Source organism: Galeopterus variegatus, unplaced genomic scaffold, assembly GCF_000696425.1.
Source record: "Galeopterus variegatus unplaced genomic scaffold, G_variegatus-3.0.2 Scaffold2360, whole genome shotgun sequence".
NCBI classification, from domain to species: Eukaryota; Metazoa; Chordata; class Mammalia; order Dermoptera; family Cynocephalidae; genus Galeopterus; species Galeopterus variegatus.
In genome coordinates this window covers 32,076-57,594 of record NW_007728471.1, presented here as the reverse complement: position 1 = coordinate 57,594, position 25,519 = coordinate 32,076, and the positions used below count along the sequence as shown (strand labels likewise).

At 49.6% G+C, this 25,519-nt stretch overlaps 2 protein-coding genes and 1 pseudogene across 2 annotated transcripts in view; 2 read left to right on the top strand and 1 right to left on the bottom strand.

Annotated features, from left to right (window-relative positions):
- The window catches only part of LOC103597603 (carcinoembryonic antigen-related cell adhesion molecule 21-like), a 33,542-nt gene extending 22,802 nt beyond the window's left edge, over window positions 1-10,740 (bottom strand). Inside the window, exon 1 of the mRNA XM_008581469.1 lies at window positions 10,607-10,740. Within this exon, the coding sequence (XP_008579691.1) occupies window positions 10,607-10,740 (134 nt within the window). The remainder of the gene's footprint in view (window positions 1-10,606) is intronic.
- An 884-nt stretch (window positions 10,741-11,624) lies between these two features.
- Window positions 11,625-12,496, top strand: LOC103597597 (annotated as a pseudogene).
- An 8,060-nt stretch (window positions 12,497-20,556) lies between these two features.
- Window positions 20,557-24,809, top strand: IGSF23 (immunoglobulin superfamily, member 23). Its single transcript, XM_008581468.1, has 4 exons — window positions 20,557-20,581; window positions 20,783-20,980; window positions 22,843-22,996; window positions 24,719-24,809. Exons 1-4 carry the CDS (start codon window positions 20,557-20,559, stop codon window positions 24,807-24,809), a joined length of 468 nt encoding a protein of 155 aa, XP_008579690.1.
- The last annotated feature ends 710 nt before the right edge of the window (window positions 24,810-25,519 follow it).

The following is a 25,519-nucleotide window of genomic DNA, read 5'->3' as shown; positions in this document are numbered from 1 at the left end:
GGGGTGGCAGTCTTGTGTACTGATCCCTCAGCCAATGGGATCTGACACTATCTGCAGGTGGATAATGTTGGAATTGGTTAGAGGACACCCAGCTGGTGCGTGCTGGAGAACATTTGGTCACAGAAGTCAGAAGTCTGTCTTGCGTTGATGATTGTTGTGCTGTAAGAGCAAGGAAAAACAATTTATGTTTGTCCCTCTTACAGCTGGGTTTTCCACATTTGGAGGTTCAGGAGATCTGGACCCCATCCAGTTGACAGTGACCACTTCCTGCAGCCTCTAACCCCAGTGTATGGTCAGAATACACAATCCAAGCACATCAAGCCTGGTGGCGGTAGGAACCCTGCCCTGACCTACGCTGAGTCATTTTGCCCTCTCAAGAAAAAGGGTCAGGCTGATCCTAGAAGAAGGGGATTAATGACTGCTTGGCCCTGGACCCCTTCCCTGGGCCTCTATCTGCCCCAGGTGAGCAGGAGGCTAGCCCAGGGGACCAAGCCGACTCTGATGACCCTCTGACCTTGAGTCCATGTGGCAGGTCCTGCCCTTAGGGACAGTTGAGAACATCGTAGGGGCTAAGAGCTGCCACTCAGGGGTTGAGCAGCCTTGATTCAAATCCCAGCTCCACTATTGACTAGCTGCGTGAACTTAGTTAACGAGTTTCCTGTAGGTGCTATAACAAATTACCGCACGCTTAGTGGCTTGAAATAACACAGATTTATCATCTTACAGTTCTAGAGGTAAGAAGTCTAAAATCAAGGTGTCAGCAGGGCTGGGCTCCTCCTGGAGGCTCCAAAGGAGAGTCCGTTTGCTCTCCTTTCCCAGCTTCTAGAGGCCGCCTGCATTCCTGGTCACATCGCTCCCATCTCTACTTCACTGTCACGTCTTCTCTGACTCTGATCCTCCTACCTCCCTCCTATAAGGACCCTTGTGATTACAGAATCCAGGATAACCTCCCCATTGCAAGGTCCCAAACTTAATCACATCTGCAAAGTCCCTCTTGCCATGGAACAACACATTCACAGGTTCCAGGGATCAGGACATAGACATCTTCAGGGGGCCATTATTCAACTTACCACAGTCGGGTAGTGGCCTCAGTCTCCTCATCCATAAACTGGGGATGATAGTAGTGTTAAAATGTACCCCAAAGGACAGACAAAATAGACTCACTGTGGGTAAAAGAGACATTCAAACTGTTTAAAAGAACCAAATGACCACAGGGAAGGAAAGTGCAGCCGCAAATTTATCAGCCTGCAAGTATGCATCTTACTAACTGTTATGGAATTTTCTTTTTTGTAACTAAACGAAGGCAACTCTCAGAAGATGAGGCCAAATCAGCTGTAGCTGGGAAATCTACACTCGCATTCCATAACTGCACCTGGTGTCAGCCACCAACCCCTTCTGCTCCTTCTTGAGGCCCCACAGCGTCCCCAGTTAGATGGAAAACAGACTCCGAGGACATTCTTTTCCCTCTTCTCTGATAAGAGAGGCCACATCAAATTGGGCCACATGAAGCACATTTGGGCTTGAAGAGTCCTATTTGTAACAATCACTTCATTTTACATAGCATTGGAGATGTGTGACAATTCTCAAGGAAAACACAGAAAAACTTCCACACACCAGAAAAAAAGAGAGGCCACATCAAAACCAGCCACAACCAGGCTGTGGGGTCTGTGCAATAACACACCTTTGTGATATGCGCACCCGTTGAGCATGTGCACAGCCTTCACTGCAGATACTCATAGCAATCCTGCAAGCCCACGGAACACGCGTGTAAAGCTGATGTTGAGAGGCGTGAATACCAGCCTTCCTCCTTTGTTCCCTTGCATGCTTCTCTTCGGTTCTGCTCCTCCATCTGCAGATTGTCTTTTTTTATGGAAGATTAAATCTCCCTTTTCTCTTTAGTGGATCCTGTGATCCTCCTTTGTTGATAGTAGTAACCATCTCTGGTAAGTGTTGGAACCAGTCCTGGCACTAAGTGCTCAGAAGTGCCAGCTCTTGTCTTAGTTTAGAATCTTCCAGAAGATGACCTCAGACTACCTAGTTAATTGGGACATGCAGGGAATAAGGGTAGGAGTGACACAGTGAAGGGAAGGCAGACAGTAAATGGCGGCCACTGTGCCAGCTGCCACTGTGGTAACTGGAGTCAATCATACAGGGAAGGTCTGGGAGGGGGCTGAGGGAGCACCAAGGGGTGAGGGAGCTGGGGTATTTTTGTTCCATCTTCTCTCAGCCATTGCCTGAAGGCTGCTCCCTCAGGGTGTTAATTCCCTTGTGCTCCCAGCCTGGTGTGTGAAGGAAGAATGGTCTTCTGTGGTTCCAGAAAATAGCCCACAGGTACCAAGATGCATACGGGAAGTCCACTAGAGTGCCACGGAATGTCGAGGGATGTGGGCAGGGCTCTGAGAGCGTCTGCCACAGCTGTTTTTACTTTATACCCAGCTCAGTGGGATAAGCATTCACAGGAGCTGTGTGAAGGGATCCTGAGCTGACAGAGGACAGTGGACAGATCCAGCTGGTCACACCACTCTGAGCGCCTGCCAAGGCCACTAAACCTTTTTTTTTTTTTTTCCTTTTTTGTCTTTTTTCGTGACCGGCAACGGGATCGCAACCCTCGGTGACAGAGGACAGTGGACAGATCCAGCTGGTCACACCACTCTGAGCACCTGCCAAGGCCACTAAACCTTTTTTTTTTATTTCTTTTTTGTCTTTTTTCGTGACCGGCAACGGGATCGCAACCCTCGGTGTTGCGCCTGCACCGCGCTCAACCAGTGAGCGGACCGGTCTCTACATGGGATCCGAACCCTCGGCAGGAGCGCCGCCCTCTACCGAGTGTGCCACCAGGCCGGCCCCCACTTAACCTTTTTTGGGAAGGGCACTCCAAAGAAAAGTGGCAGGTTTCATGCCATGGGTCACCCCAATCTCATCCCTTTGGCCGCAAGGCAAGAACCAGGCCTCCATGGGCAGGGAACAAAGGAGTCCTGATCAGGCCACATGAGGTGGAGGGAAGGCAAGCCACTCCCAAGTGGCTCAGCAGGAAGCTGCCCACTAGGTGGACACCATATTGGATGGAGCCAGCCACCTCCAGAGACGGGCACTCAAAGCAGGCCAGGGCTCTAGGGGCCCCCAGAGGAGGCCAAAAACTGCCAATGCCTTACTGGCCTCTAAGACCAAGAAATCCCAAACTGAAATAATTCAAGTGAGAAGGGGCTTATCGTAAGCAGACCAAAGGGTGCCTTTGAATCAAAGACAGTGCGGGGCTGGGTCTTAGAGACTTGAGGAGCCAGGGCCCGTATAATCCTGGTGTGGCTTCCCTCAGTTTCCCTGAAGTCAGACCGACTGGGTTCAAATTCCAGCTTCACCCCTAAGAGCTACGTGACCTCCACTTGAGTGGCCTCTCTGGCCCTCCGTTTCTTCATCTCATTCTCATGCACTAGAGGGATAATAGTAACTTTCCTTCCTGGTAGGAGTATCGCCTGGTATGGTGGATTGAATTATGCCCCCCAGAACTCACTGAAGCTTGAACTGTGTCCCCCAAGTTTTCTGTATTAGAAACTTGGCCCCCACTGTGACTGTTAAGAGGGTGGGAAATCCTATTACGGTAATTGAAAGGTGGAGCCTTGAAGAGGTGATTGGATTGTAGGACCGTGCAGTAGTGAATGGATTAAACATGGTGGTCGGGGCGTGGTCCTGAGGGCTTTAAAAGAGGAGAGTCTCTGTCTGTCTCTCTCTCTGCTGTCTCTGCTTCCACCATCTTGCAACGTGAGACCCCTGGGTCACTGTCGCCACCACCAGATGGACTTTGGACTTCCCAGCCTCAGAAACTGTAAGCAATAAATTTTGTTTTCTTTATGAGTCAGCCAGTTTCAAGTATTTTGTTATAAGCAACAGGAACGGACTAACACACCTGACCTACAGCGTGGCTTTGCGTTTGCTGTTATATATGTACATATATGTTGTATGTAGCACATGTAATGCGTATTATTTAGTATCACTATCATCCTCTCACTGACAGGCTCTTTCCACCGAGGGGAGAAAGTGGCTGCCATGCTCCCTGACTTCCTGTGGTCCAATGTGAGTCCCCAGAGGGCACCTCTGTTTTCAAGTCCCAGAGATTAGTTCTCCCCGATGCCTGCTGGTCACACAGTCCTGGAGGTTCTGCGGCTGATTTCTAGCAAGCTTTTGTCAATGGAATCATGTGATGTAATCTTTCATGTTTGGCTTCTTGTGCTCAGCAAAACGCACTTGAGATTCATCCGGGTTGTTGCCTGTATCGGTAGCTCATCCTGTTTCACTGCTGGGTAGTTTCCTCTACATGGACATCCCACAGCTTGTTTTTACAATCACCTGTCGATGGACATTTGGATTATTACCTGTCGGGGCTGTTATGATTAATGAATAATGCCATGAACACAAGTCTTTGCATGAGGGCTCCGTTTCCCATGAGGGCTCCGAACACTCCGCTTTCCCATCTTTTATGAACCGGATAGCATTTGAACTGAGGTTGTGCTATTTAGGGGGGGCTCCCTGCCAATGACTGAGGCTGGTGGGGTACTAAAGCCTGGTCATTTCTGCCCAGCATGGAACTTCTCTAAGGTGCAGTCTCTGCTCTGGAGCTCCTCAGTAGGTGGCTGGGACTTCGTCAGGTCTGCACGCTGTGTGACAGCATCCTGTACCCTAATCTTCCCCCATTTCTCTTCTGTCACAGGTGTTTTTCCCTAATAAACCTCTTGCACTGCTAACCTGGTCTCAGCATCTGCTTCCCAGAGATCCCAGCCTGAGACACACACGTAAAGCCCTTGGAAGAACACCTGGCACACAGTGAGTGCACTGGAAGCACTGGCCATTTATCAGTACGGTTATTACAGAGTTGAGCGCACAGATTCTGGTGCGAGATGCCTGGGCTCGGCCCACAAAAGCCCCCGCTGAGGGGAGAAGAGCAGTGTGGGGGCCTGCCCCACCGAGGCCCACCCATGGAGGGCTTTTCTGGTGCCTCCCATGGCTCAGCCCTAAAGAGGGGAGCCCTAAGTAAGGAGAGGGTCAGAAGCCCAAGAAGTGGAAATAAAGGAGAGTTTCCCACCCACTTTGTTCTGTCCTCAGGTTCCCAGCCTGAAGCCGTCTTCATGGGGGAGGCAAGAATCTTAAATTTTGACATTCCTCATTTTAATAATTAAATGGGGCTGGATACTTTTTATTACTTAATCAAGACAGCTCTTAGGACAATAAGTGACATCAGGGCTTTTATTACCTAAGAGGATCTGAAAAATATGAGCCCTGCCTGATGTTTTACCCAAGAGGCAGGAAAGAATTGTCCCTCACAATCAGCCTACAGGGACAGGGGAAGAGCAGACGGGGTCACCTTGTGCCCCTGGAGTCCTGATACCTTTACCCGTGAGACAGGGTGGTCAGCAGTTAAAAGCCTAGACTCTACCCCTGCCCCTCCATGAATAATCAAGCCAAAAACCATTAGGTGACACAGACCAGCTCGGCAGGGGTTGAGGGTGAGCCATCTGGCCCAGAACAAAAAGTCAGAGCTCACCCGGGTGAGCGGGTGTCCACTCATGGGGGCAGGAGGCGGGGATAAGAGATGAGTCACCACACCACACAAGAGGGTTGATCACATGTGTAAATAAATGAAGATAGTGGGAGCTGGGTTTCTTGCTGGCGGAGCAGGGACGGGGATATGGAAGGGGGAAAACTAGCATGGCCACTACAGCAGTGGGTGGGAACCGGAGGTATCGGTGTGAACACGTGATTCTCAACAGGTGGTCAGAGCGATGGAAATAAGGACAGGTGTGGTGTGTGTATGCCCAAACAGTGTTGAGCATGCAGATGCTGGCGTCTGAGCACCATTAGCCATTAAAAGGAACCAGGGTTCCTTGAAGAAATAATAATGTATTGGTTTGCTAGGGCCTCCATAACAAAGTGCCACAGAGTGGGTGTTTAAACAACAGAAATCGATTGTCTTACAGTTCTGGAAGCCAGAATTCCAAGATCAACGTGTTGGCAGAATCAGTTCCTTCTGAGGGCTGTGCTGTGTGGTCCAAATGTTTGTGTCCTCTCAAAATTCATGTGTTGAAATCCTAGTTCCTAAAGTGATGGTGTCACGAGGTGAGGCCTTCGGGAGGTGATTAGGTCATGAGGGAGGAGCTCTCATAAGTGACATTAGTGCCCTTAGAAAAGAGACCCCAGAGAGACCCTCACCCTTTCTGCCATCTGAGGTCCCTCTAGTGCACAGCACTGGGTGGCGTGGGATGAGCAACAATCATGTGGGACCTCAGAGCCGGGTTTTGCTCCACCCCGTCTGATACTGACCCTTTGCCCACTCGGCTCCCTCCCCCGGGCGGCCCCCCTCCCACTCTCCACTCCGCACCCCGCCCTCCAGCTGAAAGCCAGCTGACCCTTCATGGTTGAATGATGCAGGAATGAATGGATGAGTGAAGGCACGAATGAGCAATCAGAGACCCAGCTTTCCGCCCCAAGCAGGAAGCAGCTCCCAGAACACTCCGCTCTCCCATCTTTTATGAACCGGATAGCATCAGTCTTATCTCTTTTACCAGACTGTAAATTTCCCAAACACAAACAGCAGACCTGACTCATGAGGATATCCCCCACTGTGAGGGAACTCGCTCTTACTGAACTTATTCTCTGTGCCAGGGACTTTATGTGCCTTGTGTCACTGAGTTCTCACAATGACACATTAAAGTAGGAGTTATTATTACCAACCCATGGAGGAAGGAGCAGGTTCATGTGTACAAAGTGCTTTGCTCAAGGCCAAGATGGAAGGAGGAGGAGTGAAGGCGTAAACCCAGGACGTCAAGCCACCGAGGAACATGTGAATACTCTATAGACCTGGCATTACGTGGGGAGGCAGCTTTGTAGTTCCCTTTTTCACAGTGTGAGAAATATGCTTTTATTGGGATATTAGCAAAGGGACATGAAATGTAGAGGTGGTGCCCCTAGGGGAGTGGGAGAAAGAAAGGGAAGGAGGGAGCTGCCGTCAGGGAAGGCCAGGAAAATTTGGGGGTGGGGGGCCTTAAGATGGGGGCAGGCAGACTGGGATGCCGGTTAGGCCCATCCATTCAGCAGCTGCTAACTGAGCACCAGCTGCATGTCAGGCATGGTGCCGGGTGCTGGGTATGTGGCAGGGCATAAGACAAAGTCCCTGTCCTCGGGGAGCTGACCTCCAGTGGGGAGACAGCCAATGACCAAGGCAAGTGAGTACACTGCAGGGTGTGCGGGGCTGTGGAGAAGAGGAGAGTGAGAAGGGAGATGAAACTGTTGGGAGAGCTGGAGGCTGGGGGACGCTTGAGCAGGACCTGAGGAGGTGAGGGAAGGAGCTGGTACAGGCCTGGGGTGGGGACGCCCCGAGCTGCAGGGTGAGCTGGCATGCTTGAGACACGAGGATGTGGATGGAGGAGAGGGACGGAGGCGAGGGCAGAGAGCCAGAGGGGGCGCTGGTCACGGGAGTGTGGTTTACAAAGTCAGTGTGCACTTCGGCTTTGACTCTGCATGAGATGGGAGGCTCCATACGGCTTTGAGCAGAGAAGGAGCGAGACAGGATTTAGGTTTTCGTAGAATCCCTGTGGCTGCATGTGGGGAAGAGACGGCAGGGACAAGACGGCAGCGGTAAGGAGACCAGTGAACGGTGACCAGGACTGGAGGCGATGGTGCTCACAGCAGGGGACTCCAGTTCCCCAGAACTGGAACAACCCAGAAGTCCATCAAATTGTGACAAATCCACTGTGACCATGGGCTGTTTCTCAGCAGTAAAAAGGACAAGCTACTGACCATGCAGTACATGGATGAATCTCAAAATAATTATGCTCAGTAAAAAAAGCCAGACAAAAGCCCTGTGTGGCTCCATTTGTATAAAAGAGTAGAAAATGGAAACTCACCTGTAGTGCTGGGAAGCAGATCAGTGGTTGCCCGGGGTGGAGGGGGGCAGAGGAAGCGACAGGACGCTGGGTGGAAGGGGCACAAGGAAACGCTGGGGCTGAAGGGCATGTTCCTTATCTTGATTACAGGGATGGTCTTACAGGTGTACCTGCACTTTTAAAAACTCATCAAGTTGTACACTTTGTATACAGTAGTCTCCCCTTATCTGGGGCTTTGCTTTCTGCGGTTTCAGTCACCATGGTCAACTACGGTTCAAAAACAGGCGAGCCCAGCACAATAAGATATTTTGAGAGAGAGAGCGAGAGAGGAACCACATTTACATAACTTTTATTAAGTACATTGTTATAATTTTCCTATTTTATTATTAGTTATTGTTGTTAATCTCCTACTGTGCCTAATTTATAAATTAAACTTTATCATAGGTACGTATATGTAGGAAAAAACATAGTACATATAGAGTTCTGTACTATCGGAGGTTTCAGGCATCCTCGGGGAGTCTTGGAGCATATCCCCCATGGATGAGGGGGGACTACTGTATGCAGTTTATAAAAACACAGCTCCCAGAATGGGGAAAATACTTGTAAATCATATATCTAATAAGAGATTCCTACCCAGAATATACAGAGAACTCCTAAAACTCAACAGCAAACAAACAACCCGATTAAAAAATGGGAAAAGGACTTGAATAGACATCTCTCTAAAGAACATATACGAATGGCCAATAAGCACATGCAAAGATGCTCAGCATCACTAGTCATCAGGGAAATGCAAATCAAACTAAAATGAGATACTACCTCACACCCATCAGGATGGCTACTATCAAAGAAGAAACAGAAAATAACAATGTTGCCAGGGATGTGGAGAAATTGAAACTCTTGTGCATTGTTGGTGGGAATTTTAAATGATGCAGCTACTACGTAAAACAGTATGGCAGTTCCTCAAAAAATGAAAAATGGAATTACCATATGATGCAGCAATTCCACTTCTGGGTATGCACCCAAAAGAATTGAAACCAGAGTCTCAAAGGGATATTCATCCACCCATGTTCATAGGAGCATTATTCACAATAGCTAAAACATGAAAGCAACCCAAGTGTCCACCAACAGATGACCAGATAAGCCACATGTGGTACATCCATACAATGGAATGTTACTTAGCCTGAAAAAGCAAAGAAATTCTGACATATACTACAAAATGGATGAACCTTGAGGACATGATGCTAAGCAAAATAAGCCAGTTGCAAAAAGACAAATACTGTATGATTCCACTTGTATGAGGTAGTCGGACTCCTACAGACAGAAAGTAGAATGGTGGGGCCGGCCCGGTGGTGCACTGCTATAGTGCACCGCTTGGGAGCACGGCGGCGCTCCCGCCGAGGGTTCGGATCCCACATACAGACCGGTTCCCGCTCACTGGCTGAGCGAGGTGTAGGCACAGCACTGAGGGTTGCAATCCCGTTGCCGGTCCCGGTCCGGTACGGGCGCGACACTGAGGGTTGCGATCCGTTGCTGGACACGAAAAAAGACAAAAAAAGGAAGAAAAAAAAAAAAAAAAGAAAGAAAGTAAAATGGTGGTTGCCAGGGGTTGGGAGAGGGGGGATGGGGAGTTATTCTTTAATGGGTGCAGAGTTTCAATTTTACAAGATGAAAAAAGCTGTGGAGATGGGTGGTGATGATGGTTGCACAACATCATGAATGTATTTAATTCCACTGAGCTGTACACTTAAAAATGGTTAAGGTGGTAATTTTTACGTTGTGTGTATTTTACCACAATAAAAAATAATAAATTGAAAATATATATGTAGCTTATTCTATGTCAATGACACCTCAAAATGCTGTAAGAAGGCAAATAAAAATATTAACAGGTGATCAGATTCTGTAGATACTCAGGTAGGGGCAGCAGGGTTTGTTGGGTGTAAGGGAAGGTGAGGAGTTGAGGTGACCATGAAGTGTAGGAAGGCTGAGGGTGACAATATGAGTGGCAGGGACAGGAGACACAGGGAAGTGGAGATGACAAAGTCTGAGTTCCCATGTGGGGCTTGAAGGGCCTGTGGGTCTGCACATGACAACATGCAGGAGATAGTTGCACGGATTGTTCTGGGCCTCAGAAAGGAGTTGGGGACAAAAGAAAAACATTTGGGAATCATGGAGCAGGAGGCAGTGGTACGCTGGTCAACTAGCTCTGAAAAAAATTTAAAGTCCTGTTTGTGTTTTTCCATTCCCATGGTGTAAAGTTCAAGCTACCAATGGCTTAACCACTGGCTCTCATTCCTGAATATTTAACAGCTCAAGCAAGGTGGTGTGAGCCAGCTCCAGCAGCCAGTGCAGGGGGCGGAGGTGGTAATACTCCCAATAATTAACATCTGGCAAGCACCTACTGGGCCTCAACTGCATCACCTGCACTGTCTCATTCAATCATCACAACAAAGGAGAAAACAGAGACTCAGAGGTGCTTTGCTCAAAGTCACAGCCAAGTGGAGAGCAAGTGGAGAGTCCAAGAGTTGAACCCAGTCAGACAGACTAGACCACACCAGTCTCGATCACTTGATCACTGTGCCCCAGACACTGCTTTTACTGAGGTCACCACCCACCAGGCACTGCTCTCAGAGTGTTCATCCTCATAACGATTCTACGAGGTAGAGTCTATTATTATTCCCATTTTACGGATGAGGAAACTGAGGTTAGAAAGGCCCATAGCTTGCCTAATGGCTCACAGCTGGCTAGTGGTGAAGGCAGGACTTGCACCCAGGAGGCGCGTGCCCACGGCTGTGCCCTCCAGCCATGGGCTGTATCGCCAGCAGGCCGCTGACACATCGTCTCCCCCAAGCTCAAAGGCTCTGTCCTCCATGCTTCACTCAGTTCAGATCATTGAATCTTTACTGAGAAGCTGAGCTCAGTGGCTTCAACAATAACCACTTTTATCATGCTTTTATTCCGCCTATATTACGTCATCAATGGTTCCCCACATAGTTAAATTCATCTAGGAACCCCAGATTTTAATGGCTGAGTGTTTGTTCCAGTTGAGACAATTGGGATGACAGATACTAGCAAAGGGGAGTGATGAGGCTGGGGAAAGGGCTGGGGAGTTAGATGCTGGGGGATGGCAGTGGATGTGGCTCAGGAGGTCATGAGGGGGGAAAGCTCAGAGCCTCCGTGTGGCCAGAGCCTTCCAGTCAGGACCCCCCAGCACACTGAAAGGAGGGGCTGTGTCTGCACTGACTCACAGTTCAAAACAAGGGGTGGGGGGGGACCTGTCTCCCTCTGGGTGTCCAAAAGTATGAGAGAACTTTGGAATTGCGGGCAGCTGTGTTCTGGCCTCTGAGGAGAAAGCCAGTCTGTAAAGAGAGAGAGAAAAGAAAGAATCTGTGGCAGAGAGAGAGAGAGAGAGACCCTAAGCCTCAGCCCCACTCTTATCTTGAAATTCCCTCATAACAAATTTCTCTTTTATCTTAAACTGCTTCAAGTCAGATTCCTGCCATTTAGATCCCAAAAAACATTAAAAGATACACCCACCCTAATGGGGTGCACCCTGCATTTCTTCTCCCAGAGAGAGCATTTTGTCAAAACTAGTTCAGACTCAAGTAACAGGAAAACCCAAAATCAAATGGCCCAACCCATATGGAAGTTTAATTCTCTTTTATATAAAAGGAGTCTGAGCTCTCACCAGTCATCCTCATGAGAGTGACATTGTCTTTAAGCCCCTGGCGTGGCAATCCCTGACGCACAACCGTGATGTCCAGGGATGACAGGGTGACCTGCAAATCCAACTACTTCCTTAAGATCATCCAACTTTTGGATGATTATCTAAAATGCTGCATTGTGGGAGCAGACAACGTGGGCTCCGAGCAGATGCAGCAGATCCGCACATCCCTCGGAGGAAAGGCTGTGGCGCTGATGGGCGAGAAGACCATGATGTGCAAGGCCATCCGAGAGCATCCGGAAAACAACCCAGCTTTGGAGAATCTGTTGCCTCACACCTGGGGCAATGTGGGCTTTGCGTTCACCAAGGAGGACCTCACTGAGATCAGGGACCTGCTGCTGTCCAGTAAGGTGCTAGCTGCTGCCCGTGCTGCTGACACTGCCCCATGTGAAGTCACTGTGCCAGCCCAGAACACTAGTCTGGGGCCCAAGAAGATCTCCTTCTTCCAGGCTTTTGGCATCACCACTAAACTCTCCGGGGGCACCATTGAAATCCTGAGTGACGTGCAGCTGATTAAGACTGGAGACGAAGCAGAGGCCAGCGAAGCCACACTGCTGAGCGTGCTGAACATCTCCCCCTTCTCCTTCGGGCTGTTCATCCAGCAGGCGTTTGACCACGGCAGCCTCTACAACTCCTAAGTGCTTGACCTCACAGAGGATATTCTGCATTCTCGCTTCCTGGAGGGTGTGCACAATGTCACCAGCGTCTGTCTGCAGATTGCTTACCCAACTATTGCATCAGTACCCCATTCTATCATCAGGGGGTACAGCAGGACCTGGCTTTGTCTGTGGAGACTGACTACACCTTCCTACTTGCTGGAAAGGTCAAGGCCTTCTTGGCTGATCCATCTGCATTTGTGGCTGCTGCTCCTGCTGCTGCCACAGCCCCAGCCAAAGTTAAAGAAAAAGAAATAAATGCTTATTTCTCTTAAAAGTCAAATAAGTAAATGGAGTCTGAAGGTAAAGAGACCAGGGCTAATATGGCAGTTTCGTAATAGTTGGGACCTGGCCTGCTTTTATACCTTTTATATCTCTGTCACCTTCGGTACATAATTTGCAGTCCAAGATGGCTGCTGGAGCTCCAGCCATCATATCCACATTCTAGTCGGTAGTGAAAACGAAGAAGGGGTTAGGTAAACTCTCTTTAAGGCCAGTTCCTGGATGTCCCATACAGCACCTCTACATGTACCTATTGGCCAAAATTTAGTTGCATGGCCACACTTAGCTCCAGGAAACCTAGAAAACATAGTATTTTTGTTGGGCTCTCTTGTGTCCATTTAAAAGTCAGGGTTTGTATTACCAAGCAAGAAGGGGGCATGGGTATTAGGAGCATGTCTTCCAAAAGCTTATTCCTTCTGCAGAGATAGTAAACCTTCAGCCCCTGAGGGGGTTTGCTAAACTAAACCTTTATACTAAACCTTCAGCCCCTGAAGGTCTGTTTCTCAACTGAAAAGTTTCCTGACGGATATTTGGAGAACGGATTCCACCAAAAACTTTTTGCAGTGGGCTGGTGGGTGTCATTTGCCTGGGGAGCAGGCACAAAGCCAAGGAGCTGTTAATCTCCTCTTGGAGCCTAGCCTTGTTTCTTCCTCAAAAGAGGAAACTATCCTGGCCGCAGCCAGGGCAAGGTCCCTGCCCTGCCCAGCTGGGAGTTGACACTCATCAATAATCCACGTTTTCCATGTGGCAGCGCTCCGTGGTAAACAGGGAGTGTTTACTTGTGATCCCCAGGAGCTGTAATTAGGTGGGTCCTGATCTTCTGCACTCCCTCCACCCAGAGATGCAAGGCCCTGGCTTGGACCCCTGTCTAGACAAGCCCCCAACCTCCCATTGTCCTCAACCCCAAATACACACTTCCCCCACCAGAGGGCGCCATTCACACAGAGCACTATAAACGCTTCCTCCAAGAAGAGGGGTGTGAATATAGATTGAGCTGCGTCAGCTTCCAGAGAAGAGTGTGGCAAGGTGGAACAGGATGGGGTGGAGCAATAACAACAGCTGCCATTTATCATTCACAGCAAGACAAATTAATGTTACAGCCCAAATGACAGACTCATAGCCAAGCAACGGGAGGCTGGACTGGGAGCTGAGCAGAGGGTGCTCTGGCCTGAGGAGCACGTTCTGAACTATCGGGACTATTCTCTTGGCCGCAGTTGCTAGAATTCTGATTGGCTCTCTAGAAGAGGGGGAGTTGGGGGCTGAGAGCAGAAACCGCGGGTATTCCTTGAACAATTGAAGAAAGCGGAAGTGTGCTCCAAGAAGAGGCAATGGCAGGGGGCAAAGGCACGGCAGTAGCCTTCTCATGGCCACACTGCTGTGCATCATTGGCTTCTCATTGCCCAGCCCATCAGGCAGGCACACGGCTGGGGGAATGACCCTTCCAAAGGCACGGGCTTGATCCCAGCACTCATCCTTGCCTTTCCCACATTCAGTAGCTGAGGTCATCAGGATCGTGTACAGAGGATCATAAATGTATAAGATCATAGGTTCCTAGGTTTAGAGCCCCAAGCTCAGAGCAAGGCTTCTAACCTCCCTTTCACATTGGAACCACCTGAGGAAACTTTTAAAAATACTGATTAACAGATAAGCAAACTGTGGTACACCCATAAATAGAATACAGTTAGCCCTCCTCATCTGCAGACTCGACCAACCTCAGATGAAAAATACTCAGGAAAAAAAATTAGAAATAACAATACAACAATTAAAAAATACAAACGAAAAATAATACAGTGTGACAACTATTTACGTAGGATTTGTGTTGTGTTAGGCATTGTAAGTAACCTACAGATGATTTCATAAGGCATACGCAGGGCTGCGTGGGTTCCATGTGCAAATACCACACTATTTAGTACATATGAGGGACATGAGCATCCAGGGATTTTGGTATCTGCGCGAGTTTCTGGAACCAATGCCCTGCACATACCGAGAGACGACTATACCGCTCTGCAGTACAAAAAGAATGAAGTGTTGTGACATGCGACTAAGTGGCTGACTCTCAGAATCACGCTAAGTGAAATGAGTGCTCCAACTGTACTCAGAAGAGTGCGTTCAGGGTGGTTCTACTGATGAGAAATGCTAAGAATGATAAATCTAATCTTATTTTTTAAAAAACAAATCAGTGATTACTGGGGTGGAAGGATTAACTCCAAAGGGGCACAAAGGAATCTCTTGCGGTAATGAAAACGTTCTATATCTTGTGGCTCATTCACACAGCTGCTGGCAAGAGGCCTCAGCTCCCCACCACGCAGACCTCTCCACACGGCTGCTCTTAAGCATGAGGAAAAACAGAGAAGAACTTGAGGGCTGTGGATTTTGATTGGGCAGCCAGGTGCCCACCACAGATGTGGGAGGCTGGGGAGACTGGCAGAGGCTGCTGCGGAGGCTCCTGTGCCATCCACCCCTCCCGGCTTCCTCGCTGTGCAATAGCCACCCTCCTTCCTGCCCTTGACTGTGGCTTCAGGACAGGAGCTCCTCTCCCCCAAGGACAAATCCTGATTGGTTAAAGGCTGAACCAATCATGATGCTCCCATCCCCAGGAACGGGCATGTGACCTGGTTCTGGCCAATGCCCAGTGAGAGGAAGTCTACTTGAAGGCTGGTGGGAGGGATTTTATTGGATCTTGTAGAGAACCAGGGGCAGCAATTCCCCTTTTCTGTCTCTGGATGCTGCGGTGGCCACCATCTTGCGCCGTGGGGGAAGTCAGCCTCAGAAGACAGCCTGCGGAGGCTGGGGAAGGGACACGCAGGCCCTGCACAGTTGGTGCTACTATTGAAACTGCTCTGTCTTTGGAATTCCTGCTACATAGGATAACACGCATCAGAGTTTTAAGCCATTTTGAATTGGATTATTCATTTTTTGCAGCCAGAAGCGTCCAAAGTGCTATTTTAGAGGCTGGTTTTCTCATCTAAACAGGGCGTGTCAATTAAGCATAGAATGGAGCAAGGAGCAGGGACACAGGAGGCAAGGAAGAACGTCCATTAAAAGGTTTTTAAAGGTGCAATGAACACTAAGGGAAAGAAGGAAGACCCAAGTGTATTAGTCTGTTTCTGTTACTTGTAACAAAATACCAGGAACTGCGTAGCTTATAAGAAAATGAAATTTATACGTTACAGTTTCTGAGGCCAGAAAGTCTGAAGTCCAGGGAACACATACACATCTGGTGAGAGTCTTGGTGGTGGCGACAGTGACCCCAGACCTGGGTATAGATGTATTTTATGGTTTGCATCTGCCAACAACAGTTGGAGAATTTTGGCTGCAAATATGGACAGTAAAGCCTGTATTACGGGGATATGCTGAACGTCACCCACAGGTGTAACCCAAGCCAAGACGTGTAGTCAGTGTGAAGCAGTATCTCCTACCAGGAGGACATACAGAGATAGGTGCCATTATATTGGAGTTAGAGAAAGTTGGCATTATTCGTCCAGCACATAGCCCACTTAATGCCCTGGTATGGCCAGTGAAAAAGCCTGATGGTACCTGGAGAATAACTGTGGATTATCGAGAACTGAACAAAGCAGTGCCTCCTTTGCACGTGGCTGTGCCTTCAGTTCATGATTTAATGGATCAGCTGACGACTCAGCTGGGAACTTATCATTATGTATTGGACCTGGCAAATGCTTTTTTCTCTCTTCCAATCTCGGCTGATAGCCAAGATCAATTTGCTTTCACCTAGGAGGGAAGGCGATGGACTTTTCAGGTATTGCCCCAGGGATGCCTGCATGGCCCAGCCATCTGTCACAGTTTAGTGGCTGGGGACCTGGCCGGGTGGAGGGGGCCCAACATGGTTACAATGTTTCATTACATAGATGATATCTTACTAACGTCTGATTCTCTTGCAGACTTAATGCAGGTGGCCCCGGCGCTGTTGGGTTGTTTGGAGCAATGTGGATGGACCGTGGGCACAACCGAGGTACAGGGACCTGGGCTGTCAGTCAAATTCTTGGGAGTTGTCTGGTTGGGTAAGACGCAAGTCATCCCAGAAGCTACTATAGACAAAATACAAGCATACCCTTGGCCCACAAGAGTAGCTCAGCTACAGACATATTTGGGACTTCTGAGGTATTGGACAGCTTTTGTGCCCCCATATGGCCCAAATGGCATGCCTGCTGTATGCATTAACAAAGAAAGGAGCCCCCTGGGATGGGACTGAGGAAGTAGAATGAGCTTACTGGGCTACAAAGAGAGGAATACAGGCAAGTGCGGGCTTTACGAGTGGCTGATCTCACTAAGCTTTTTGAACTAGACGTACGTATAACCCAAGAAGGGTCAGGATGGGGTTTGTGGCAGAGACTGGACCAATTCCGAACACCTTTGGTCCCAGCCCTGGAAGGGCGCTGAAATGCATTACTCCCTGGTAGAGAAACAGTTGGCAGTGTGTATTCTGCCCTGGTGGCCACTGAGGCTATAACAGGAGCTGCCAAGGTCCTAGTAAGGACAATGTAGCTCATACTGGGTTGGCTGCACATGTGGGCAACCGCCCCCAAAACAGGTGTAGCTCAAACTCCCACTCTGTCCAAATGGGGAGCATATACAGAACAAAAGAAAAACGATACCTACAAGCCCTCCATCAGATGAACTACAGACTGCGTCAGGACCAATAGAAATAGTGGAGGAGACCTTGACACAACCCCTACCCCTGGAGGTAGAGGTCACATCATTCCATAACAGACAGGGACCTATCGTGGAGCAAGCCTGGTGTACAGATGGCTCCATCACGGGCCCCTCAGCATCACGGACGGCCGTTGCTGTCCAGCCCTTAACAGATACCATATCATATGAAAATGGCACAGGGCAAAGTAGCCAATGGGCTGAGTTAAGAGAAGTATGGATGGTGATTAAAAATGAACCTGGGCCATTGACTATATGTGCAGACAGTTGGGCAGTATACAAGGGTCTTACCGTTTGGATATCTACCTGGAAATACCAATGGTGCATGGTAGGCCACCGACCCCTGTGGGGACAAGCCATGTGGCAAGAGTTATGGGAATGATTGAAAGGAACAATGGGCTTTTGAAAAGGGGACTGAGACTATACACCCACCCCCCATCCCTGAAGGTGTTTATGGCCAATGGTTTGAACCCTAAACGAGAAACCTTGTAAGCGCGGGCCGTCTCCAGTGGAGGATCTATTACGTGGGGTCACTGCAACTTACTACCAAGGATGACCTCCTGAAATCAGGATATGGTATCAATGGAAATATCCTCCTACCAGCTGCGACCTGTTTACAGCAAGGGCAGACAATACAGAGGGAATGGTCTTGGAAAATAAAAGCCCCCCATATAGGCTGGGTAGGCCTAATTGGGCCTTGGCGGAAAGGATTGGAAAAAGACTTGCAAGTCTCACCTTGGTTGACAAGTACATGGCCTCCTTGAGTAAAGGTAACATGGCCTGGAACAGATAAATGCTCTATTTTAAAGGGCACATTTGTACTAACTCTTTTGTCTTTTTGCCCATAGTCTTGTGGCTGCTAACACCGTAGTCGACTGGGCACATATGTTCATGTGGCCAATGCGTCTGCTTGCACCGAGTCTCCCACCAGTGTGGCTGCAGGATTCCCATGGAAAATCACCCCAATGATGACTGATATATATATACTGTATTGCTGCTGTGGCTTATGGATGTAAGGGTTGGCTATCCTCACTAAGGGAACATCACAGAAGACTCCAGATGCGTAGATTGTATGACAAGGGACCCTGAAGGGGTAGAGTGTGAGGGAAATAGAGACAGACGTGTCAGGCTCCCTCACCTCATAACTCAGCCTGTCTGTTGCAAATACATTAATTGCACAGGTGCACCCAGGTCTTCCTTGGCTATCTGACTTGCACCCATGTGTTCCTTAGTTATCTGACTCTAGCATAAAAGAGAACAGCTCTCATCCACTACGAGTCTGGGGGCTCAGTTCATGTCTGAATAAAGCATGTCAACCTTGCCAGCAGCTCCTAGGATCTTTTTCCAATTACCTAGCTCGAGACCTGCATATGAGTAATTTGTGACCCAGTCTGCATATGAGGGGTCTGTGACCCCGTCTGCACAGGACAGGTTTGAAGGGTCTGTGACCCAGCTTGACACTACCTCACAGGGTTGTTGTAAGGATTAAATAAATGAGTGAATCCAGTGACTATTTGAAGAAAGGTGTTTCACAGTATGACCCAGTACATCCCACAACTGACTGAAAAACAGGTGTGAGAAGACAACAATCATTGGTATGAAGAATGCACTCTGATGTTTTCTATACTGTTTCTTTTCATGTTTTAAATGCTGATCACAGCCTACTAAATGATTTTGCCACCCACGCATGGGTGTCACTCAATCTAAGCCATGAGTTAATATATGTGCTTAGATTGTCACTAGACTCACAGTAATGAGCACAATCCCCACGACCGTTCTCTGGTTCTTGTTTGTACACCTGGTGGGCTCTTTCTCTTCCTTCAAGGCTTAGCTCAGGCACCACCTTTTCCGGGAAGCCTTCCTTGCATGCTCTGGTTGTGCTGAAGTTCTTTTTCCTTATCACATTGCACTGAAATCGGAAATCAGCTCTGGATTGAGGTTCTCAGCACACACCACAAAATCAAACTGCCTGAGTTCAAATCCCAGATATGCCCTCTCTGACCATTAGGACTGGCCCTAAGGACCTCCCGGCCTCAGAGCCTTTCACTGAAAAATGTGGAAAGAGAATGATGGGCCACTTCAGGTACTTCCTCACTGGGCTCCCAGTTTCCACTCCTGCATCCTGAAAGTCAGTTTCTCACATGTTAGCCAGGAAGATTCGCTTCAAGCCTAAGCCGGCTCACAACCATCCTCTGCTCAGAGTCCTCTCATAGCTCCCATCTCACTCAGGCCCTGCATGATCCACCCCCGTGACCTCTCTGACTTCTCCCTCCTCTCTCGCCCGTCCCCTCCTCTCTCTGAGCACCTTGGCTCTCACCCACCTCAGGGCCTTAGCACTTGCTGTTCCCACTGCCTGGAACACTTCTTCCCCAGAATCCACGTGGCTCCTTCCTCACCTCCTTCAGGACTCTGCTCGAACGTCAACTCCTCAGAGATGGCCTCCTTGACTCCCCATCCAGGCCAACCCTGCAGCCCCCTTCCATTTTCTTCACAGCACTTACCACCACTATGTATTTATTCATCCATTTGTTGACTGTCTCTCCACTCAACTGTCAGGTCCATGAGGACAGGGACTGCACTGCTGAGCCCAATATCCTAGATTTGCTTCTTCCGGAAGCAGATTGAGAGGTGAGGACTCGAAGGCCAATAGTTTGCTTGGGAGGTGCACAGAACTGAGAAGTGGGAAAGTGAGGCAGAGAGGTCAGGGAAAAATAAGGCTGTGTTCTCAAGACAGTTGTCCCTGTGGGCAACTGGAACACAGACCCAAGGGAGAACTCAGGATTCCCGAGTTGTCCCACCTGAGGGTGAGGGAGCAGGGGTGTTTATATGCCCACCTGCCCTGGTCATTGTGGAGGGCTGCTCCCAGAGGTGCTCATTCCCCAGCACTTCTAGCCCACTGCCTCCCTGGGCAGAGTGGGCTCTGGTAGCCAGCAAAGTTCCCCAGGTGTTTTAGTCCATTTTGTGTGGCTCTAACAGAATTACCTGAGACTGGGTAATGTATAAAGCACAGAGGTTTATTTGGCTTACGATTCTGGGACAGCTGCATCTGGCATGGGCCTCAGGCTGCTTCTACTCGTGGCGGAAAGTAGCAGGCTGCTGTTGGGTACGAGCAGATCATATGGCAAGAGGAAGCAAGAGAGAGGAGGTGCCAGAGTCCTTTAAACAACCAGCTCTCGCAGGAACTAATAGAGCGAGAACTCACTCACTATCCCCCCTCCCCCAGGGAGAGCATTAACACATTCATGAGGGATCCGCCCCCATGACTCAATCAGTTTCCAACACTGCCACATTGGGGATCAAATTTCCACATGAGTTTTGGAGGGGACCACACATCCAAGCCCCCTCACCAGGCAATGGGATGCAGGTGCTGGCAGTTGCAAGTGGTAAGTGTGGGGAGTTAGAGTGGGTCACCAACAGTTTTGATACACCACGGTCTACAGCAGTCCTGGGTACAGACTGCGCACTCCAAACACACTTGTTGGTGAATGAATGAATGGATGGATGAATTCCTTCTTGGTGGGCAGAAGAAATACCCAGCCTCTCTGAGTGGTCTCTGCCCATGTGGCCTTGCTGCCTGTTCACAGACAGCCCCAACCCAGTGCCCCTGTTGACATTCCCAGAGGCTATCCACGGCATTATCCAGAGTGACCTCAACTACGTGGCGATCCTGCAACGGGCGGTGACAATGAACCCTGAGGCTGTGTTGAGCTGGGACCTCAATGGGGAGCCCTGTGGGACTGGGGAGAAGCCGTTCATCTGGCAGCTGTCCTGGGAGCATCTGGGCCAAGAACAGCGAGGAACAGCTGTTCTCTGAGCTTGTGACCGCCTTGCTGCCACATGAGTCCTCCATCGCTTCCAAGATCTCTGTACCTTCGCCGGTCTGTGGCAGTTTTCTTGGTTCCGTTGAGCCACCTTCTACAAGCAGTCCTGTCTTAGACCCTATAGCCAAAATGTCATTCCGTTCTTCCATCCACCTGGTGGGCTGTGGATTATTAGCCCATTTTCAGATGGGAGGCTGGAGCTCAAGGAGGTTAATTCTAATGAAGGCCCAGCTGAGGATCTGGACCAGGTTACCTGGGTCCCAGCTCCAGCCATTTGCTGGCTACGTGAACATGGGAAACTCCTTCAGCTCTCTGTCTCCACACACACCTGCAAAAAACGCAGATCATAGTATAAGGAGTGATTCAGAGCACGGGCTTTGGAATTTGAATTCTGGCTCCATCGCTTCCTGGCTGTGTGACTTTGGACCAATGCCTTGACTTCTCTATGCCTCAGATTCCTCATCTATAAAACTGGAGAAATGGGCCGGCCCGGTGGCGCACTGCTACAGTGCGCCGCTTGGGAGTGAGGCAGCGCTCCCACCGAGGGTTCGGATCCCACATACAGACCGGTTCCCGCTCACTGGCTGAGCGAGGTGCAGGCCCAACGCCGAGGGTTGTGATCCCGTTGCCGGTCCCGGTCCAGTACGGGTGTGACACTGAGGGTTGCAATCCATTGCCGGACACGAAAAAAGACAAAAAGGAAAAAAAAAAAAACTGGAGAAATAATGGAGCTCACCCCAAAGTGTAGTTGTGAGCATCCAATGAGATAAGCAGGTAAACAGCTTAAAATAATAGCACCTAGCACTACTGAACATGAGTGAGTGCTCAATAAACACGAGCTAGTCTCATTGCTACAATCAGCATTATCATTAGTGTTTACTTATTTTGTGACTGCTACCATATTCATTAGCGCATGTGAAGTCCTGGGCGCAATAACAAGAACAGCAGGTTGTTGGGATCAGAGAGGTGGTTTTGGAGCCAGTCAAACCTGGGTTTAATTCCTGCCTCCATGCCTTCCGGGATGGGTGTCTTAGGGCAAGTGGCTTCCCCTCTCTGAGCCTCAGTTTACTCCTGTGAATAGTGGGGGTGATCCTATATACCATTTGTAGTGGATTGAATTATGTCCCCCTGAAACTCACTGAAACTTGAATTATGTCTCCCAAGTTTTATGTATTAGAAACTTAGCCACAGGGCCGGCCCGTGGCTCACTTGGGAGAGTGCGGTGCTGATAACACCAAGGTCATGGGTTCGGATCTCTATATAGGGATGGCCGGTTAGCTCACTTGGGAGAGCGTGGTGCTGACGACACCATCAAGGGTTTAGATCCCCTTACCGGTCATCTTTTTAAAAAAATGGCACAAATAGCATTCCAGAGAGAGAGAACAGCATAAACAGACCTGGATGTGGGAGAAAGAGAGGTGAGCTTAGGAAATTGAGTGGGGTCCACTGGGACTGGGTTATAAAGGCGGGGGAGTGGAAGGAGATGAGGCTGGCCAGGTGGCAGTCCCTCAAAGTCCAAGGTGAGGGACTGGCTTCCTCCCCAGAGTACTGGGGAGCCACAGCAGGGTTCTGAGCATGGGGGAACAGGATCAAGTGTAAGATTTAGAAAGACCTTCTGGCTTCAATGTGATAGAGCAATGGGTGGGGGCTAGAATGGAAAAGGAGGCAGGGAGGAGGCAGGGGTGGAGACCCAGAGGGCGAGGAGAAGGAGATGGATTGAAGAGACATTCAGGAGGTAGGATGACGGGATTGGGATGTATGGAGAGAGGGAGAGTGGCTCCTCCAATCTCACCCTGCCTTGGTCACCCCTCCTTGGTCTCTAGGAGCCAACGTGGACCCCATGGATGCTGAGCCCCTCAAGCCAGACCCCACTTTCTCCCTGTCAGGAGGATCTGCCATCAGCCTCCTCATGGCCGGGATTCTGGGAGCCACAGCACTGATCGGAGGCATATGCTTCACCATCATCCAGAACCAAAGGTACCTCCTGTCCCTCACCCTGTCTACTCATCCCCCACAAAGCGCAGAGCTCACTGTGCATTGAGACAGAGACAAACCAACAGCCCCATTGGAGAGGGCGACAGTGAGCTCTGGGGAGCCCGTCTGGCTCATCAGTCCCCAAATTGACATCATGGACAATGAGACAGAAGAGGGCGCTGGGGCTGTGCTGCGCAGGTTCAAATCCCAGCTCTGTTACTCACTAGTAGTGAGACTGTGGGCAAGTCGCTTTCCTCTCTGTGCCTCAGTTTGTCCATCTGCAAAATGGGAACAATTAATAATAGCACACACCTCACGGGGTTGTTGTGAAAAAGAAATTAGCTAATATTTCCAAAGCGCTTAAAGCAGTGCCTGGGAAATGGCCCATGATATATTCGTTCCCTCTACACCTACCTACTGAGTGCCCACGCTGTGCCAGGCACTGAGGATACCGGGGGGTGAACAGCGGAGAGTCCCATCCTTGTGGAACTTTCGTCCTAGTCAGGGATACTGACACTAACCATGAGGAACAAGTAAAATAGCGACAGTACGTTGGATAAGGCCGAGTGCTAACGAGAGGAGTAAGGCCGGGAAGGGGGACGTGGCGGGAGGGGGCAGAGGGTGCCATTTAACCAAGTCAGGGAAGGGCTCCCTGAGAAAGTGACATTTGAGGGAAGGAAGGGCGGGGGACAGCCGCGTGGGCATGCGGGGAAGGGCGTACCTGGCAGAGGGAAGTGCAGCTGCAGAGGCCCTGAGGTGAGACTTGCCCAGAATGTTCTGGAAACAGCGAGGAGGCCAGTGTGGCCTGAGTGGTGTGAAAAATGGGAAGAGAACGGGAGGGTGGGGGAGGTGAGCCAGACAGTACAGGACCTTGCAGGCCATATAAGGACTTGGCTTTTGCTCTGAGTGAAACCAGAGCCAGGGAGGGTTCAGAGCAGAGGAGGGATGAGATCTGACTTAAATCCGACTGACATTTTATCCTATACGTGTTACTGATTAGTATAATACTACTAATATCTTACCACGTATTGAGCACCTGTGATGTGCTTCCTAAACATTATTCTTTTCAATTTCTACAAGAGCTGGTGGGGGGCGAGGGCAGAAGGATGAAGGTATCATTTTTGTCCAAGAGGAGACTAAGGCTCTGGGAGAGGTGGCCCTGCCTGACTCTTTGTTCGGGACCCTACCCTACGCCGCCGTTTTTGGTTGTTGTTTTTTTTTTTTTTTTTTTTCTATCATCAACTATCTAAGCCTTTGTAACTTGTGTACTGAGGAAGAGAAATCTGCAGGTTGGAACGGTGTGGAGAAGCCTTGTGGACCAGCCGAGAGACTGGGGCCCCGCTTTCAGGCCATGAGTTCTGGGTGGAACCATCTCCAGGAAGAGGAGGGCCAGGCTGCTGCCTGAACCACCCCCCTTACCCTCATCGGTGTGGCAGCGCTCATTTCCTGGGCCCTCGGTAAGTGCCCGAAGCGTGAAAGCCCCAGCTCTCAGGGATGGGTGCTGTTAACTGTTCTCTAACTAAAGCTCAGAAAAGTTCATCACTTGCCCAAGGGCACACAGCTAATGAACGGCTGAACCCGAACTGAACCCAGATCTAATTCCAAAGAGGGGAATGGTGAGAAATCAGGCTGATATGAAAATCCTCACCCAAACCACTCCAAGTCCCTACCCTCCTGAGCAGGCAAGAGGGGTCACTTACTGTTCCCCCCCCCCCACCTTCTTAGCAAGACCTATTTAGTTGCAGACAACAGACTCCCAGGACAGGCCAATGGTGATGTCAGCCAGAAGGAACCAGCTTTGTCCAATCAGCTGTGATCCTGGAGATGAGGCCTTGAGGTATACACATGCCTGCCTGGACCTTCCCAGTGGGGACGGGCAATTCTCAGAAAAGAGGGTGAGGGGCTGGGCAGGAACCCCAAACATGTCCACCGCACATACCAAAGGCCAAGAGAGATCCCGGTCCTTTGCAGTTAGGGGCATGGACCTGAAGCCAGGCTACTTGGGTTCACATCCCAGCTCTGCCAAACACTAGCTTGTGGAATTTAGGAGAGTCCTTTAACCTCTCTGTGCCCCATGTGAAAAACAGGGTTATGGTCATACCTACCTCAAAGGGTAAAAGTGAGGACTAAATAAAATGGTGGGAATAAAGTATTGTGAACAGTGCCAGGCACATGGTAAAGCTTCAATAAATGTCAGCCGTGTAATGATGATGATTGTATTAGTTTGCTCAGCCTGCGATAATAAAATGCCATAGACTGGGTGGCTTAAACAACAGAAATTTATTTTCTCAAAGTTCTGGAGACTGGGAAGTCTAAGATCAAGGTGTTGGCAGGTTTGGCTTCTACTAAAGCCTTTCTCTGTGGCTTGCAGATGATGGCTACCTTCTCACTGTGTCCTCGCATGAACTTTTCTCTGTGAGCATGCATCCCTGGTGTCTCTTCCTCTTCTTATAAGGACACAAGTCCTATTGGGTCAGGACTCCACCCTTATGACCTCATTGAATGTTTTTGTCTCTTTGAAGAATC

Coding starts and splice junctions, on each gene's coding strand:
- IGSF23 (XM_008581468.1), top strand. CDS start 20,557: ATGCAGGTGCTGGCAGTTGCAAGTG. Junction 20,981..22,842: donor GCTGTCCTGGGAGCATCTGG/GCCAAGAACAGC, acceptor CTTGGTCTCTAG/GAGCCAACGTGGACCCCATG. Junction 22,997..24,718: donor ACCATCATCCAGAACCAAAG/GTACCTCCTGTC, acceptor CCACCTTCTTAG/CAAGACCTATTTAGTTGCAG.